We start from the raw sequence: 17,476 nt of genomic DNA on the forward strand, positions 1-17,476 counted from the left end.
ATAGCGTAAAGAGTAAGAAATGTGCTAAAAAGCTGCTTAACATAAGTCCCGAGAGAGCGAAGTGAGCGAGAAAAAAAAATCAAGTTTTCATGGGACTTCTAACTTTGAGATATTTTTTACATTATATTCAGTAAAAAATCATATCATACACTTTTCCTTTGCTTTCCTTTCCTCCTTGTTTTTTTCTTGGTTGTAGAACTTTCGTGGGCCATGGCCCAACCCTTCCATACTCATATACGGCAGTGCTATGCGGTTTGGGTCCGGGGCGGAGCCCCCGGAACTTTTTGATATCAAATCCATTTAAACCTCGCAGATTGCCGCTATTTTTAATCAAATCGCGGGTATATACAGAATATAGCTTTTACACAACACATTTTATTCAACCCAGTTGCGTAATGAACCAAATATTTTGAGGGGGCAAAACATAGCAATGTGGGAAAATTTGTAAAAAGTCGCCAGCGAGCAAAGCGAGCTGAAAAAAAAATTGCCTATTGAAATTAAATTCAAATAATGTGATAGGTTTTTCCCTTATATTCATCAAATAACACATTTCATTGTTTCCATTCATTTCATCATACGCTGTCTCCTATAATTTCTTTTATTTCCTTTTGGGTGCGGAACCAAGCCCCCCGCGCCTGTACGCCAGTGATTGAACGTAAAGCTTAATGCAGGAAGGGTTCCTACAGGGGGCGTTATAGAGCCATTTGAATGTTATAGATGAAGAGCCCCTACTGCGTGGGGTCTGGGGCAAAGCCCCGGTAGCTTATTTGCATAAAATTTAGCAAGCTTATAGCACAATGTTGTATGCAGTCCATCTTTCTTCCCGCTCTTTATTTTCAATCCTCGGCAGCCCGGTCGTGTTATTAAGTTGTTTTATTTCTTGTCCGTTTTCTTTGTTTTCCAATTTAGCTTTTGACTAATTCCATTCTACCTTCATTTTCCGCTATTGTTTGCTATTTTTTTATCTTTTAATTTTTTTTCCCATCATGCTATTCCATTACATAGGCCTATTTCGGAATGATTTCTTTTTTCTCAAATGTTTTTTTTTTTCGTTCCTTTCCCGCTTTCATTCCTTTTCCATTTCCAAAAATAAAATTTTTCTTCGTTTTCTTTTGACCTTTCCCTTTCCTTTTCCCCTTTCTTTCTCCCTCCCTTTTCTTATTTTCCCCCGTTTTTTATTTTCCCGGTGAAATCCGCCACTGCCCCCCGCCTTTTACGCCACTGCTGATGTAATACACAATAAAATGCTGTTTAAAATTTCATACAATGCTGTATATGAACCACAAATTAGTTGATTATACATCCCAGCTCAATTCATTGAACATGTTGAAGATTAAATAAAAAGAATTCAACTTTGATGTTTAAGATATAAACACTTTCCAAAATTGTTAAACAACTACTGTGAGGTTCATAAAGTAAGCAGCGTTGTATAAAAATAAATTAAACAGCGTGTTAATGTTTACTGTGTAAATAATAGCGGAAATATTATTTTAGGTGTATGTATCATGAAACCACGTGATCAAAATGAGGCATCCATTGTTAGGATCTAAGAACTGTATGAGTAGGTTAGCCTTGAACCGATGCTGCTTAAAGTGGGTGTGGCACATTGGTTTGACATGCTTGCAATAACCGTCAATTGGTTCTTTGATTCGTAAGGCGTTTGTCACAGGAATGAGAAATGCAATGTTGCTGGTACATCATAATGCATTCATAATGCTTTAATGGTGTGTGTGGGTGATGTACACAGTAAAAACGCTGTTTAAGATTTTATACAACGCTGTTTACTATATGAACCTTACAGTATTTGTTTAACCGTTTAAACAATCATGTTTGATTTATTGAAGATTAGATATTGAAAATTAAACTTTGTTGCTTAAGATTTAAACAATTACTGTAAGGTTCATATAGTAAACAGCGTTGTATTTTTTTTTTACTGTGTATGAGCGGGATTGGAGGGGGTATCACCGAGTTAATAATTATATTGTTATCATCATAATGTTTGTAGAGGCAGGGCTGATCAAGTTTGGTATCGAACAAACAACAGAGTGATAAAGAATACACAGGAATACAATAGGGATTAACTTGTTTTGACATTCCATATGGTCCTCAAAATTTGTATTATAGATGAGGTGGCATAAATTCGTGTACCGTTTTGTATTCTTTTATTTCTTAAATATGTATACTTTGACCCCATTTAAGACTTTGAATAGCAAATTCGGAATCCAAATAATTCCGAATGGATGAATGACAATGCCTCGAGCTAGGTGTTTTGTATTATTAGTTACCCCATGAGAGGAGCACCCTTGTAGTCCCCGAAATCGTGTCCTTTTCATATTGGACGACCAAAGACATTAAATCTTCCATTAAACCATGACGTAAATGTGACAAACAGATTGTTCGTTTGATCCCATATATTGCTCAGCACCTCCAAAGCATCATTTTTAAAATCAATTCGGATTGGCCACTTTCTTTCATTGTTTTTTCAGCTTTCGTCTTGATTTCTGTAAACGAAACATAGCTGAGCGCCGTGTGCGTAGAAAATTGTTTTTCCTCGCAAGGATGGGAGAGTATATTCAATCGTCAAGGAAATGCACTTGCGATAGAACTAACCGTTCAAGAAATGATTTTGGGAATGCTTTAGATTAAATCTAAGGACTTGGCAACACATTTGTGGAATTCATGTAAAAATGTCAAATTTGATAAGCAGGTTTGACAATTACCAGGTCTGAAGAGGGTACTGCCTGCCTCTCGAAATCAGACAATTAACAAAAAATCTCGTTTATTACCAAACAATTAATTTGAAGAAAAAATATAGAAAAATGTATTTCCATGAAACTAAATGCATACTTTTGTTACGTCATGTACATAGCTGAAATAATATTTTTTGTTATTATTCCATTATGTGAGGTTTGAAACGGCATTGCATTCTGCTCATTGGCATGTTAAATGTCATCTAAGGTAGATTGTAAAACTTCAAAGGAGGATGCCTCAAATATGCTCCTGGTTATTTCAATGTATATACTACTAGCGTTACCATTGGCGTCGATCGGTGAGGCAGGGGCCAGGGGGCGATCGCCCCCTCATGAAAGTATTCCAAGAAAATACAGTGGCTCTAATCCGATCAAAATAGTGGGGAGAAAAGCCCTTCAATGACAAAAAAGCCTTTGTAGAAAATCGGTGAATCAATTAAAACAGCTGCAGTGTCGTCCTGGACAGACAGCATGTTTGCCATTTTCGTCCCGGGTGCCGAATCTTCGGACGATCTGCTGTCCCAGTTAACCAACTTTCGACAAAACCCTCTCAGCTGTAAAAATTTGACCCGCATTTCCAAATGAATTGGTGCGATGCAGGAAACGTTTGAGTAGTGATTGCGAAAGTACGCTTTTGTTTCCGACACAGACCCAGAACCGAAGAAATATCGATAAAATGGAGATCTTGATATCATTTGAGAGACTCGTGGCCTTGGTATTGGTGTGCTTGGAGAATCTCATACACGGTGCTGTCGTGTTCGGCTGGCCATCACTAGTCTTTGTTTATCTACAGCTTGGCTATTTTCATGACCTCTGCAGCGAGAGCAGTGAAAATACATTAACTTCCAATGACGTAAGTAGATACCATAAGGCGTCATATTTATTATTTCCCTGTATCATATTTATAATTTCCCTTTTTATGTTACTTCATTTTCATGTACAAGAAAAATGTGGTCATCAGTCATTGCTTTGCTATTGTTATACACTATGTAGCTTAACTTCATTTTTGGTAATATAACTGTAAACTTGATATGCATATCCTAATGTAGGAGGATTAAAAAGTATTTTAAAAAACAGGGAGCCTCCCATCTACTTTGTTATACTATTAGAATCGTTAGCATTAAGCCCCTGGGTAAGACAACAAAAATATGGCGGAGGAGAACGAGAAACACTACCACGCCTTCTGGCCATTGTCTTTACACGTTTAGATATATATATATATCACTGGAAAAGGCCTATATAGCTACGATCCTGAACATAAATATCCTCATCGATACAATTTTCATCATTTTCATTTTCCTCATCACCATACTTCTCCAATTCGCCGTCCACTCCATCATTATAATACTACCGTTATCAGTATAACGATTATTTTCATCATCATCATCGTCATCATAGTCATCATCACCTTCCTTTCGTCACTACCATTAAGTTAGGGAGTTTTCGTAATCACTATACAGACGCTTTTTTGAACGTAGAGAATCTGTTGTCAAAAGCCCTTCATGACAAAGAAGCCTTTGTCGAATATCGATGAACCAAAACAGTAGGGTCGCCCTGGACTCTGGACAAACGGCATATTTGCATTTTTTTCCGTCAGCTATAAATTTTGGGACGGTTCACCAATTTCCGACAAAGACTTTTAAGCTGTCTATTGTGATTTGACGGGCATTTTCAATAGATTTACTATGTTGCAGAATCCGTCCTCGTTTTGATTGCGAATACTAGCTACGGATGTCATAATCTAAATCATCAAAATATATCGCGAATTATCTCTTCAGTTCAGCCTTATCAGTACCACCACCGCTACTGCTGACGGTCTCGGTATGGAAGAAGGCCTCATGTCGTGTCCGGAACAGGAGAGTCGTCTTCAGCTGGTGTTCTCGATTGCTGTTGCACTTCAGGCAACCTGCATGTTTCCTGTTGGGTTCCTTTTTGATCGTTTCGGTACCAGATTATCTCGACTTGTCATGAGGTAGATATACCACTAATCACAATAATTATGTCACAGTGGTCCAGGGACACTCAGTTTATCAATCTACGTAAGTAATAAATAAAATGAATTAGAATTCATAAAATGATTCAACCAAAACATCAGTTGTGATTCAATTCAGATCAATACAATCAAGTCCCATCATGTCAATCAAATTAATTTTTTAAAGTCCCTGGAATAATCGAAATACGTGTATATGAGTATAAATCATAATTCAGCTGCTAGACTGATTGCTAATCATCGTTCACGTGAATCTGTCACTCCACTGCTGAGGGAGCTTCATATGCTAAAGGTCCGGTAACGAATTTATTTTAAGATCCTCTTGATGACATTCCAATGTTTGAAGAAATCAGCTCTCGTCTTTCTTCAAGAGTTGGTGTCAGAATATTCACCCTCCCGCAACTTACGATTAAGAAACAAATCACTCTTAATAGCTCCTGCCACCAATACCCAGTCTTATGCTTCACGATCTTTTTATTCCGCATCCCCTCATCTCTAGAACAATCTACCACAGAGTATAAAAAAGCAGATTAAACATAGAAATTAAAATTCATGTACAAAACCTACTGTTTTTGGTTAAATAGCCTTTCCCTTCGCATGTGAAGCCCCTCAACTGTCTACAGTTGAAGAGTGGACTCATTATCAACAACAACATTGGACTCATGAATAAGATAGCGTGGACAACCTTAACCACGGCAACAAGCGTCAATTTGGCGCACTGTGACAAAAGTGCGCATCATCATTGGACATTTTTTTTACACGCGCCCGATACGCGCTAAATTAAGCGTAATTTATACAGGAAATCTGCATATACCATGAATTCAACCGTGGGTTTTAAAAACTACCTTTGTGAATTCGGGCCAATATGTTTAAAAATCCGATAAGATGAAGTGGGGGTATATTGCAAAATACACTAAACAACTTCCTTGTTCAGAGGTCTTTTTCATTTCATAACAATGCTCGCACTTCATTAGCCAGTCCATTACATTATACTAGAACATGTTTGTAACAAGATTCGAAAAAACTAGTGTATCTCCTTTCGCACCCACCCCTGCCTTTAATGACTACAGTATTCTGCTTCTGATTGGTTACGTTTTGATGGCGCTCAGCTCTCCAACGTACCCCATTCTTGTGTTTCCTGGAACCATCTTCTTCACCATCGGTGGGGTCATCATGCTATTCTCTTCTATGCAGGTCAGTCGGTCTTCTTAGCGTGGAGTTACAAAAAAGTGAATCATAAAGATCGTAGCCCTTAACAGAGTCATGATACAATATTGTACGGGCATCGTATGATCTCTGTGCGATTACTGAGATATTGTTACTTTGGCTACTATGCGATTTCCTCACGAATATTGTACGATGTACGTACGATCTCCGTATCACCTCTGTACGAATAAAATCACGGCCCGTATACCCAACTACCCTGCTCCATAAAATTCGTATATGCCTAAAAATCTATCGTACGATGACCGTAGCAAATGTGAACTACATGTTACACGGCTGATGCATGTCTTCTTGAAAGATGGCGCACAAAAATATGGGTCTGTATCCTTAGAATATTTTGACAAGCAAAATTCAAATTTGCTCTTTCACTCCAAAAGGAAAACAATAACTATTTTTCACTCAAAATGACGAAGTTATCTGTAAAGTTATTGACACGAACCTTTTTCACTTTATCACTTAAGAATGGGTACACATATCATAAAATTTGAAAAATAGTGGCACAATAAGGTGGGGGCACGTCCCATCTATATCTTGTCCTATCCACACATGGATAGTTCTATCAATTTTAGATGTTGTCACATGGAGGCCAACGTTCATGGCACTATGACAGAAGGGGCCTTCAATTAACATAATGACTGTATTTAAGAAGGATTCATTCACACTTCAAATTCTGAAACTAATTTAGACCGATCAGATCATTTCATGAGCCTTAAGGCATTGCGGTTGTACGCATTTAGTCTGAGATTACTGATTTATCAAAAATATGAAGAATGCTCAATCAGTCAATCATACGTGTAAATAATTGGTGAAGAACAGTTTCATTGAACGAACAAAATTTATAGGTAAATGAACAAAGATGTAATTAGTATCTATCCCACAAGTCCAGCCCCTATCGCACTGCATTTCTCAAATTTCTTCAACACCTTCACAATGACCTTCACCTTCACTTTGCAAACAATTGAATTATATTCTATTTTGTTTCCATAGGTTGGGAATCTTTTCGGAAAAAAGAAGTCTACAGTTATTACAATAATCAATGCTATGTACGGAGCAGCTATCATCATGCTTGTTATTGCAAAGGTGAAGTCAACTATTGTTACACTTGTTTGATGATGAATGAATTAATAATAATAATGATAATAATGATAATAGTAAAAAGTGTTGGATTTGCATAGTGCGTTTTACTTAAAGATGATGCCAAAATGATAACAAATTCAAATATCACTTTTATTTTCCTTAATTCAAGTGACCAGATAGGTTGCAACATGGATCTTGCCTTTGAAGGTACAGATGATAATGATAAGATTTCAACAGAATAAACAGAAAACTACATATCTAAATTGTATCTTCGTCGAAAACACTATCGACGCAGGCAAATTCTGATATTATGTGAATTGTGTTTCTATATTTTTGAGCAAATTGTGGACATATATCAGAAACAAGCTTGTTTTCTTTACTTCACGCAGAGGGCGCACGACTCAGGGTTTTCCATTAACATCTTCTTCTTCATTATGGCCGCGTCAGTGATTATTCTAAACATCAACACCTACCTATTTCTTCCAACCAAGTACATTCCCTGGCCTCTTTCAGAGGGATACCGACTGGTAACCTGCAATACAACAAGGGCCACATTTGAGGTGAAAGACCTAGAAGGTACCTACAACAGAGGGTACGTCGGTAACCCTGAATCGGAGATAACAGGTGCGAGTGGTAGTTACAGACTCAATGGAGTGAACTCCGCCAGCGAAGATGTCGGCAGAGAGACCGACAGATCTCAGGAAGAATCAGTCAAACCAGAATACGATATCTCTGATGTCGAAGAGCGAAAGATCAAAGAATACGGAAGCCTCAGCTCATGTATTGTGTCGACTCCGTTTATTTTGTTGTTTATCTGGCAGGCGTTTCTTGAGATTGACATGGTCTTCACTATTGGAACCCTGACGTTCTTCTTAACAAGATTGTCCAACGGCGATGAGGAATTGGGTGAGTATCTGTAACAACTCTGGTGAATTTTGAACGGAATATAGATTCTGGTTGGGTGTTTCATAAAGCTGTCTGTAAGTCACGAGCGACTTTACGAACGACTAATGAGCCTTTCGTAGAACCTAAATCAACACCAATGAAAATTTGTTGTATATCATTTACCACAGGAAAGGATCACCAGTGACCAGTCGCAAGCAAAGTCGCTTGTAACTTACGACCGGCTTTGTGAAATACCTACCAGGAGTGGGATTTTTTCAATTGTAATATCTTTAATGTTCTAGAAGAATTAGGGATGTTATTTATCATCCTTCTCTCTAAACATGCTAAATGAGGTTTGTGATGGAAAGAGAGAAAAGATAGTCTAGGAGGTCTTTTTAACGTCATTTAAATATTCGGGTGACTTAAAAACTAAATGTTCCTTCAGTAACCTCTTCACTTTCAGTGATCGTATTATGAGTGTAAAATTTGTATATGCACTATTTTGTTGGAACAATAGTGAAATTTCCTAAACTAAAATGGGCATTATTGCAATTCATCTAAAGGCTTAAGACCAGGGGCCCGTAACACAAAGCTTAGCAATGATCGTAGAACATTTTTCTACGATTGATTCTATTGACTACAATGTTCAATCAATCGTAAAAATCAAGTGTACGATTAATCGCTAACCTTTGTGTTACGGACCCCAGTACTTACTTTGTATTGTTGGAAAGCCACCACAGCAGAAGACTACTGCCATGGTTTCTCGAACTCCCAACAAAACAAAGTAAACTTATTGTAGGCCTTACTTGTACGGGTCTTGCGCCTTTGGATGCCAGTACTTAAAGACCCTGACCGGTGTAAAAACAGTCATATATCAAAATAAAGGTAATGATTCATACAATACAAATATACCAAAAATATTACATATATCTCCTTCCATTTCTGACAAATATTAAATAAAAATCAAAGAAACTGCTCCTCCAAAGTACGCTTCGATTGAGCACCCCCACGTCGCCTGGAAATGATGACGTCACGTTGTGTCAGGAGGGTTGTGATTCCATAGGTTTGTGTACAAAAGCATTGGGTATTTTCTTCCATTTTCATGTTATGAATCCATATATTTTTTTTCGTTTTCAGATGAAAATGGCACTCAAAATTATTCACTGTTCAAATTGTTGTAAACCTACAACTATTCACTACCTTTTTTGTGATTTCTTTGTTTGGCTCTTATTGGGCCTAAATTGCTATGTCAGGAAAAGTTGTTATACATAATCTAAATGCAGATAGAATTGAAATCTGCGCCAAATAAGCAGGAAATAAAATATGGCAAAAACTAGTTCAAAACTGTAGATTTCATAAATTCAAGCTTGTGGGTAAAAATATATGTGATATCCCTCTGTGATAGAAGTGAAGAGAATGAAATGCGTTATCTGGAAAGCAAAAAATCACCCAGTTTTTCTGTGTACAAACCTATGGAATCACGACGCTTCTTACACAACGTGACGTCACGGTCTCGAGGCAGGTGAAAAGCACAATAAAGCCTATTTTCTAAGCGGGGTTCGAAGCCCGATAATTGGAATATTCACAAGCAAAATACTCAGCTGGGAAGCGGTGAAAATGCATAAAGCATACCTTGCTGTATTTAGTAACTTATAAGCTTTCGATTGGTATAAAATTTATCAATTTCATTTTCGGGTCCGGTCTGGATCTTTAATGAGTGATATGTTAATGCAATTTTTCAGTTCTCTTTGTTTATTCTCGATCCTCTGCATGCTAGTGAGCTGGTACACAGACGTTTTTTCTATCATTCGATTTTTCGTCGTGATAGTCGGTCCCCTTGGCGGTCTTCTGATGGACAGGAACAAACTCTCGACTTCATGCTGTCTTACAAGTGATTATAACCCTAAATTACTTAAGACTGGTGGTAGAAGCCAGAATAAGGGGGCAAATCGCACACGAAAAAGAAGGAAAAGAGGAGAAAAAAAATCAGTGCAGACAAAATGATTTGCTCATGGAAATGCCATTGCCGACTTTTGAACCCCTGATTCTTTCCATGGCCATTAGACATGTTAGATCAGTGGCGCCCCTTCAATATTATGTCTGATCGAGGGAGTATTTCATTAACAAAATAGTCAGTGGTTTTCCCCTGATATCGTTGTAAGTTACTTAAGTCCTTGTTTCTGGTTGGATGATTGGAACAGAACATTGAGTGACAATCACTGACAAGACTCTTCATGAAATACTAGAAAGCCCTGGCGCTACTTTTTAGGGGAACCATCAATTATAGCAATCATGTTCATTTTAGACGTTAAGGCGATATAAAGATATAGAGTTCATCCAATTTTCTGAAGAACATGGGACCATAATGTTGGGACGACCTATTTCTCGATGGCTTGTTTATTATGTCATTTGCAGGATATTTCTTTCTTGAAGTTTGATACTTTATTGGAATTGAAGCTCTGTGGTCCGTTTAATAAAGAACTTACGATTATGGTAATTTTGCCACTATAGTAGCAGAGGACTAAACATTGATTTTTATTAGCTGCTGAGCGAAATAACCATGGCTATCGGAATGGCAATATTCCATAATCCCAATTTTGTTACCAAACGGACACCAGATTCTTGTATGATTTATTTACCCAGGACAATCTAAAACCAGAGGCCCATACGCTGACATGCGAGATAGCTGTCTTCCTCTGGCGATCACTTCATTTGCTTCCATTAGTTACACCGTCTGTCTTCTTATTCCAAGTCTTCAACTCCAGTATCTAAGCTTTATTTTCATCCTAATTGTTGGATCTCTGCTCTTTGGCGTCGGTTCTGCTGTCGTTGCCGTGGTGTAAGTCATCCTGCTATCTTATGAAATAAAGTACCCTCTGGTAACATTGTCAACGGAATTTTTATGGACCATTCATTTACCTTAGAAATTAATGATATGATAATAAAATGTATATAACAGTATAGACTTAGATAAGAGAACAAATTTAAATAGTTATCAGTTAGGCTGCTTTACATATTTCAGACTGGAAAATGAAAGGAATTTGCAGTCTTGCGTTAAACAGTAATGAGAATCATAACAAGATAGCTTACAGCGGAAGTTCAGTTTGTTTCACACTAATTCGTATATGTGAAAATGAAGAAATACAAAATATTCGGTACCATCTGAGTGAATAATTTCTAACAACATATAGTGTACAGAAGATAATGTTAAGAAATCGAAGCCAGAATAAAAAAATACGATGGGATCAAATTTCCTTGTAGACACTGCTTTGAAGATGACATCACTTTGGTTTACTCATTTCCTTCTGACGTCACAGATTTCCAATGAAGTATTTCACGAGTGTGTACGGCGCCATGCGAACCATGAGTGGATTCTTTACCTTCCTCCAATACCCAATCTTCATCTTACTCCAGAATTATCTTAATGATGACCCTCTCTGGGTAAGTAAATGATTTTTCATTGTGCAACCAGTAAGAGTCAAAAGAAGAGTTTTGTGTAAATGGCTTTTGTTTGTTAAGGAGTACACTTTTAAAAAGTCAGGTCCACATTTTGACGTAGAATATATGTAGAAATTCAAGGGTATGTCGTTTCCACATGCTCTTGTACTCTTTGAAATAGCAGGCTTTGAATTCTGAGCACGTTTACAAGATGAAGAGACCGATGTTAATGTCACAAATATTTCCACGCTCCATTTTTGACAAAACATAAATGTAGTATGAGTCAATATCAATATACTTTTTTTTAAATAGAAGTTACCTTTTATAACATTTCCAATTTTATATTGGTGAAAACATAAGCCTTACAGGAGGAGGAGGATGGGAGAAACAATATAAGAAAAGGATTGAAAAATAGAAGAGTATCAAAAAGAATATTCTTCATGGGTCTTGTCCCTTTATATTACCCCCTACCATTCAAATATCAGGGGAGGGGGGTTATCAGGAAAGTGTAAGTTCCTCTTCCCTGGTCTAATGACATCACATTTGGGACTACCAATAAAAATACCACGTGCCACCCCTGCTCAATGGGTTACAATAGGTTATATATGTAACTATGCTACCTACTATTTCCTCCATTGATACAGGTATTCGTAGCATTCATCGTGGCTGATGTGATTACACTGGTCCTACCGGCTACACTATACTTCCTTAGTAGGTCGAGATCAAAAAGCCAAAATGAGAACTAAATATCTCTTCAACCATATGAAGACCATAGTAATGAGTACATGCAAGCACTGATGTAGGCATGTGTATATCCCAAGGGCAGTATTTCTTGTTCCTGATGTTATCCTCAAAATTATAAGATAAATATTTCAATTGGTGAGTAAATAATGTATATGAAAAGTTTAGAACTGTCATGACTGTATTCATATTTTTCTTGCCCCTTTTCCCTTTCCTTTAATATATTTGTTAAACTCTCTGATTATTTCATAATTGAAACAAGATTGCTGGTGCAACGGTTTCAAGTTCTGGGGTTTTTTTTCTATGGAAATCATATATCTTTTGCTTTTTTAAGTCTAATAAATTAAGTGGATGCATAAAGTAATAAATGCATGAACAAAAAATGGATGTTCAGTCTTCATGCGTTATTACTGCAGGGATGCATTTATTTCGTCAATGTAGAATATTGAAGAAAAAAGTATAGAATGTGTATAAACTTGTAATGTCTTCCCGCCCTTGACATGCACGGAAAAAGAATCGTAATTTTAATGATGAATCCAGTGAAAAATAAGGCCAATTACAAATTTCTAGCACGTGTGAAACCAAACTAGAATCACGAACGCTAATCACAATCACGAATTCAAATTCTCCTCTAAAGGTGAATTTAAGGGCCTTTTCACACGTGAATCTTGAATCATTATTGCAATGATGACTGCTGTTGTAATCATAGCCTCTTGTCGAGGCCCTGTCGGCTGCTTTCCGAGCGAACATGGCAAAGCACGAGAGAGAGCGAAGCAGAGCGCCGCGAGACAGGGCCTCTGGACATCTGTACCGAATTTCACCGACTTTCTTTTGTTTTTTATTGTTTTTACCAATTCACCGACCAAAAACTGGTCGGTGAAAATCATCCAATGAGAGCGCGAGCTGCTATGACGTCATATTAAATATTCATGAGCTCATCTTGAATGGCGACCCTTGGATTCTTGGCGAAGAGTGACGACGAAATATCAAAGAGCACTGAATATGCCTCTAAAATGCTGAATATTGACCGATTTAAGGATTTGCAAGTCGATGAAATTAACTCTGCACTGAAAGGACGAGATGTCTTTGTAAATCTACCCACAGGATATGGAAAAAAAAAGTAATATTTCATGCGATTCCACCGGTCGATCCGGGGCGTCGATTATCGATCTCCGCTGTGCAGTGCAGTGAGGGAAGCTGGAGTGGAGTTGCTGGGAGTTGACTCGAGTCTGACCAGCGGCTGAGCAGTATCTCCCGGGAAGTTTCGGGGCGGTGATGGGTCTGTTACGGCCAGTAGTAATAGTAGTAGTAGTAGTAGTACCACTACTTGTAGCATTTTGCTGGTTATATCCCCTTTAGTGTCCCGCGATTAAATGAATCCCCTGCAGAATAGTGTACTACTATATAGTATTCCGATCCCAAGACGAAACAGCTCTGACATTTCATTGGTTTACTCGGTGACCGGTAATATCATGACTCATGTATATTCATTAGGAAGACGTTCCTCATGAATATATAATTCAGTTCAGATGTCAAGAGGCCCTGGCTCGCGCCAGGCCTAATTCGCTTTGCGAATTAGGAAAGCCCTCGCTTCGCTCGGGAAGCAGCTGCCAGGGCCTCGACAAGAGGCTATTGTAATCATGACTGTAATCAGCGTTCGTGATTCTAGTCATGTTCTAGTTTGGTTTCACACGTGCTTAATATTCGTCATTGGCTTTATTTTTCTCTGGAATCATCATTCAAATTACGAATTTTTTTTACCGTGTGAAAGGGCGGCCAGTTAAGTTTCAGTCAAATTACGGTACAAATTTTTACGTGTGAAAGGATTGGCCTTCAAAACATCTTCTGAGGGGCGGAGCTTACGTGTCTTTTCAAGCACTTCTGTATAATTGGAATGCACTCATCATTTTGATGTAGTGCTTTGATTAACAAATCACCAATGACACATACTGCCTTTGCTCGGGAATTTGAATTAAAATCACAGTTTTCGAGTGAGCATCCACCCTTTCACACGGTAAAAAAATATCGTAATTTGAATGATGACTCCAGTGAAAAATAAGACTGATGACGAATATTTAGCACATGTGAAACCAAACTAGGACGTGATAAGAATCACGAACCCTAATCACACTCACGATTATAATAGCAATCAGCATTAATGATGATTCAAGATTCACGTGTGAAAATGCACCATGAGAAAGGTCTGATAATTCTAAAGACGAACTGCGATCATCAGTACAATGATGATTCAAGATTCACGTGTGAAAAGGCCCTTCTTTTGAATAAAAAAAACGATAATAGAGGCGGGTTTTTAGATTAACGCCTGAATAAAATTAAATATACCCCCATGTTTTCATAATACGCATGGGGTCTTCTCAACAGTTTTTGCTATCAATTCTAAAGCCCCAGTCACATATAGACCCCGGACCACCCCGGACCGTCCCGGATCTGATCCGGGGTGGTCCGGGGAGAGATCCGTGTTGGCGCCTTGGGCATCCTTGGAGGTCCGGGGTGGTCCGTGTTGGTCCTTGAACGTCCGGGAGGCCAACACGGCAGTTTTTGACTGTCAAAAACATCCGGCGTCATCCGTGGACTGCCGGGTTGGCAAAGCCATCCGGGATGGTCCATGTAGCTGCCGTGTAGGTCCGTGTGGCTGCCGTGTAGGTCCGTGTAGCTGCCGTGTAGGTCCGTGTGGCTGCCTGGAGTATCCTTGGCAGTCCGTGTTCTTTTTCCCCATCAAATCTTTACAACGCTATTTACTTTATGAACTTTTCAGTTGTTGTTAAACAGTTGGCACAAACATGCTTAATTTATTTATGATTAAATGGATAATTGAATAATTCAGGATACTTTCTTACGCTGTGGAGATTGGCCCCAACCTAATATTTGTAAACTTAGTGCATGTATTAATAATTCTTTTTCTCTTTTTTTCTCTAATATTTACCCCCAACTTTGTCTGTTATTATTATTTCACATTTCATTGTTTTTTTATGTTATATGTATTTGTTATGTACCTGTTACATCGAAATTGTACATTAAGTTTCATACTACTGCCCTGCATCGACAGTTATGCGTCATGACCTGGGCCTATTTTAATTCGTATTATGTTTTCTATTGACTTTGTAAATTTCTTTCCTTTATTCTGATTTCAATAAAGTGATATCAAATCAAATCAAAATTAAATTTGTCATTCAAGATTTAAAGTACTCAACAACTACTGTTAAAACAGTAAACTGTGTTGTATTAAAAAAAACAGCGTTTTTACTGATTAAGGAAGTTTTGAGTTTTGATATCTTTTTTTAAAAACAACATAATATAATGTTGCGACAAGGATGAGAAAAAATAAAAAATAAAATAAATATAAGCTCATTATTATGAGCAGATTTTCATTTGACGTGCTGGTCAATATAGCTGCCGTGTTGGTCCTTGAGCTGACGTGTTGGTCCGTGAAGCTGACGTGTTGGTCCGTGTAGCTGACGTGTTGGTCCGTGTTGCTGACGTGTAGGTCCGTGTTGCTGACGTGTTGGTCCGTGTTGGTCCTTGTAGCTGACGTGTTGGTCCGTGTTGCTGACGTGTTGGTCCGTGTAGCTGACGTGTTGGTCCGTGTTGCTGACGTGTAGGTCCGTGTTGCTGACGTGTTGGTCCGTGTTGACGACGTGCTCTGCCGGCATGGTCCGTGTAGATACCGTGTTTACAGTCATCAACGCTCAATCCGGGGCAAAACGATCCCGGACCTCCCCGGATCATGCCGGCATTGCCGTGTTGATCCGGGCTTAACACTTTTCTGACACGGACCGCTCATGTTGAGTTGAATTCAGTTTTAGGATTTGATAAAGCGAGAATATTGGCATGTAGTACGGGTAGTCACTGGTATACGACCGCCTATATTCAGAGCTTGTTTGTTCCCTATTCTATGGTAAACAAATATAAGTAAACAAATCAAACGTTTTAGTGTTGAAAAGAACAACTGGGGTGCTATTCCTGTTCGGGGTGTCCCCATGCGTGGTAGAAATAGCATTTACATTGAGTAAAATCAAAATGTAAGGAATTTTTATTTATGTTGATATATACTTAGAATTATAAAATTAGAAGAAGGGGAAAAAATGGAGGTTCAGTCTTTTGAAGGAAAATTTATTGGTCCATTGACATCTCGTATAGCTGTATGTCCGCACTCAGGTAAAATAAGTTTATGTTAAAAGTGGGTAAATGAAAAACAAAATGTGTTAATGAAGTTTGGCGAAAATCCATTGAACTCATATAATTTTGTTAAAAAATGAAGCAGGTCACAATATAAACATTTCAGTGGTTCGTGGTGATTTGTCACTTTTTGCTCATAGACGCGTGTGTGAATTGATGTCTCTATACTCAATGCTAAGCTATAACAATTAACAATTTTCTTCGAGCTGGCACATTGTGATTGATATTACATGGTGTATGAAAAACTTTCTTGCACGTGACTTAAAAATCAAATGAAATCAAATCTAGAATAAATTCCAAAATATTGTCATTCCTTGAAGGATTTTTGCATATTCAGGGCGGTTCATCCATATTATTCATCCAACGCTGTAATTTTATGTTGCTATGCTGCTGATGCTGTACACGGTCCGCAAATAACGTATTTTAGCAACCACTTCGCAGACGCTTTCTCCAACGTCCTTAATTTATTGAAAATGCCCGTCAAATCACAATGGACATGGTCATTGTCGAAACAGTAACAGCACATCGAATTGTTACGGTCTCGCATTGGCGCTTTAGTTTTTTGGTGCGTGGGAGCCATAGAGGTGGAAAGTACTCTATGTTCATATGCTCTATGGTGAGAGCTCAATGATCGACGGACGCAACGCATTGCGTAACGCAGCTCTTGGAGATTATAAATAGCGGGGTTTTGCCGTGATCTCATAACTTCGATGCTGGCTCAGGTCGTAGTCGGGCGACGAACTCCTCGCACTCCTCTCGAAAAGGATGGAAACCAACATTGCTTAATTAATTTCTACTACTGCAAATATAATTTTGGATAATTATTGATGGTGTTAATTGTTATAATCCTGTATGAGATGGTGAATGATGATTTATAATAAAAGTATGACCGTTGTCATACACTGAATTAAATTGTCTCCAACCTGTGTAATTAATGGAATCTCAGTTGACTTCTACGGTTTAAGCATTCTCATAGAGAATATACAGCTCCAATAGAAATCACCAGATCACATTACCTCTCAACTCTCCATCCCCATATATTTTGGGAAAACATTACACGCCCGGGTCTCTTCATAACGCCTAATACAAGTATAAGGAAACCGCTCGCAATTAAGGGTGGCTAGTTCATAAATGGATGAAAGTGATAAAGGCAAGGGACAGGCCGCCCCCCCCC

The 17,476-nt window shown here is 38.2% G+C and overlaps 1 protein-coding gene across 1 annotated transcript; it reads left to right on the plus strand.

Moving 5' to 3' along the window:
* Positions 1 to 3,244: 3,244 nt before the first annotated feature.
* LOC129274267 (equilibrative nucleobase transporter 1-like) lies at positions 3,245 to 15,541 on the plus strand. The gene is made up of 9 exons (XM_054911107.2): positions 3,245 to 3,603; positions 4,529 to 4,722; positions 5,811 to 5,934; positions 6,952 to 7,044; positions 7,431 to 7,947; positions 9,704 to 9,817; positions 10,570 to 10,765; positions 11,244 to 11,367; positions 12,009 to 15,541. Exons 1-9 carry the CDS (start codon positions 3,427 to 3,429, stop codon positions 12,108 to 12,110), a joined length of 1,641 nt encoding a protein of 546 aa, XP_054767082.2. The 5' UTR covers positions 3,245 to 3,426; the 3' UTR covers positions 12,111 to 15,541.
* Positions 15,542 to 17,476: the final 1,935 nt, after the last annotated feature.

The sequence above is a fragment of the Lytechinus pictus genome, chromosome 2 (genome assembly GCF_037042905.1).
Source record: "Lytechinus pictus isolate F3 Inbred chromosome 2, Lp3.0, whole genome shotgun sequence".
Taxonomy (NCBI): domain Eukaryota; kingdom Metazoa; phylum Echinodermata; class Echinoidea; order Temnopleuroida; family Toxopneustidae; genus Lytechinus; species Lytechinus pictus.

Bases quoted from the DNA above. Each gene is read 5' to 3' on its own strand.
- LOC129274267 (XM_054911107.2), top strand. From the start codon at position 3,427: ATGGAGATCTTGATATCATTTGAGAGACTCGTGGCCTTGGTATTGGTG. The intron at 9,818-10,569 runs GTGATTATAACC...TTATTTACCCAG, and splicing joins GACTTCATGCTGTCTTACAA to GACAATCTAAAACCAGAGGC. The intron at 11,368-12,008 runs GTAAGTAAATGA...CCATTGATACAG, and splicing joins TTAATGATGACCCTCTCTGG to GTATTCGTAGCATTCATCGT.